The following is a 1,833-nucleotide window of genomic DNA, read 5'->3' as shown; positions in this document are numbered from 1 at the left end:
ATTCATACATGGGGACTGGACGAGAAGGCCAGATAGTGTGGCCTTCTCGGAACAGGATCTAGTCGATTCCAGGGGGCGGCCATTTTGGCCAAATGGTAACGAAAGGCTCATGCTCTTTTAAAACCAATCACAATCCAACATTTTGGGGGTCCATCTAGACACCATGACTACGTGGACCCCAATCGGGGAGTACGTAGACACTTCCTTTCTTTTTTTTAATGTTGCTTTATAATGATAGACAGATAGCAATTGTATAGCGGGAATCCCCTCTTAATAGAAAGCTATATAGTGCTTTATTGACTATCTTTTAATCCAGGCATGGCCTAAGAGCATTCTGTTGGTGGTTGGTGGGTGCTCTGGTGGGGTCTGCTCATTCTTTCCTATCAAACACCTGTCGTCCTGATCTCTCCTCTTTCTTTTTTTGTGTTTGTTACTCTCTTGTAACACCTCTAATTTTCTGCACTTATATGAACTGATTGTGCAGAAAGTGCCGTTAAAATCTTTCTAAAACTAAATTAATTGCATTCTAAAAAAAACTCTCAACTTCCTTGGAAGCCAGCCTGAGGCTCGAACCCCGAAACCCTCATCCTCACGATTACGAGTCGAGTCCGGTATCCTATCCACTTATAATATATAGACTATCGACGCCACGTAATATTCATTCTTTTCTTGGTCCAATAATTATTTATCTTTTTTAAAATGTTTATTATTTAATTTTGTTCTCTTTTATTTCAGGTTACTGGAGTTATGGAGTAAGCTCAGTCAGACGTTATCAGATAGCTCCCACGTCCACCCCACCGACGTGAATGCCAGGACACAACGTCATCAACCTGTGGCTGTGACGCACATACGTTTCTTATGTTACACAAGAAATGCCAAGAAGATTGATCTGGCTCTGTGACCTTAGAATATGATGCAGAACAGGTTTGCATGACGCTCATTTTGAGCGAGAAGAATAGATACCAATCTTCTTCTTTTTTTTTTCTCCACGACATAGGTATAAATCATTGTCCCGCAAATTTCTTGAATATGCAATCGTGAACATGATTGAGTTTGAAAAACGTCAGATTTTCTGGAATGAATAAGTGTATGTTACTAATTATGGACATTAAAGGAGACACGTGAAATTGTGACAGTGATGAATCCGCCGAAATAGAAATTGCTTTCAGTGATAGAAAATAACTCACAGAAATGTTGATTTTTTTTTTCTCATGAACTGTAGATGTAACAAACGAAGCAGTAACAAAGGATACTGAGCATATTCCCCTTTGAATCAACAACAGTACCAGTTTGTTTTTAAACTGTAACAATACACACACAAAAGCCGAGGATGGTACGTGTGTGGACTCTATAAAACTGTGGTAACAGGAGTAGCAACAGCAACAACAGTAACAACAGCAACAACAGCAACAACAGCAACAACAGCAACAACAGCAACAACAGCAACAACAACAACAACAACAACAACAAGAGTAGCGACAACAGCAACACCAACAACATAAACAAGGCGACACGCAAAACGTGCGGAAATATTCCTTCAGATCTGTGTCAAGAGTGTGGTGCTGGTACAAGTATTTGGATTTCCCCGACCTTGACATCAATTCTGGACTGGCCTAAAAAGACCAGCGTGGTCTTAACTCGCTGGATACATTCACAGAGCTGACCTCGTAAAAAACCAACACGCCTGACTTCTAATTCAATTTCTGAGGAGCAGAGCCACTTGCCTCTGACACAGTTAGAAAACGAGGGGATAAATTCGCCCTTGGCCTGAACTAACAACTTGTTGCTCCTGGGAAGATTATCTCGACCTAGATCTAGTTATTGTTCTTCCCC

General features: G+C 40.8%; 1 protein-coding gene across 1 annotated transcript; it reads left to right on the top strand.

Annotated features, from left to right (window-relative positions):
- Positions 1-734: 734 nt before the first annotated feature.
- Positions 735-1,833, top strand: LOC106013571 (cholecystokinin receptor type A; the record flags this gene model as incomplete). Its single annotated transcript, XM_013089667.2, is given in 1 exon segment — positions 735-1,833. A coding segment is annotated over 1 exon segment (72 nt), but the record flags the coding sequence as incomplete, so codon positions are not given.

The sequence above is a fragment of the Aplysia californica genome, unplaced genomic scaffold (genome assembly GCF_000002075.1).
Source record: "Aplysia californica isolate F4 #8 unplaced genomic scaffold, AplCal3.0 scaffold01013, whole genome shotgun sequence".
Taxonomy (NCBI): Eukaryota; Metazoa; Mollusca; class Gastropoda; order Aplysiida; family Aplysiidae; genus Aplysia; species Aplysia californica.
Note: the sequence above shows the minus strand (reverse complement) of the source record. Positions and strands in the feature narration are given on the sequence as shown.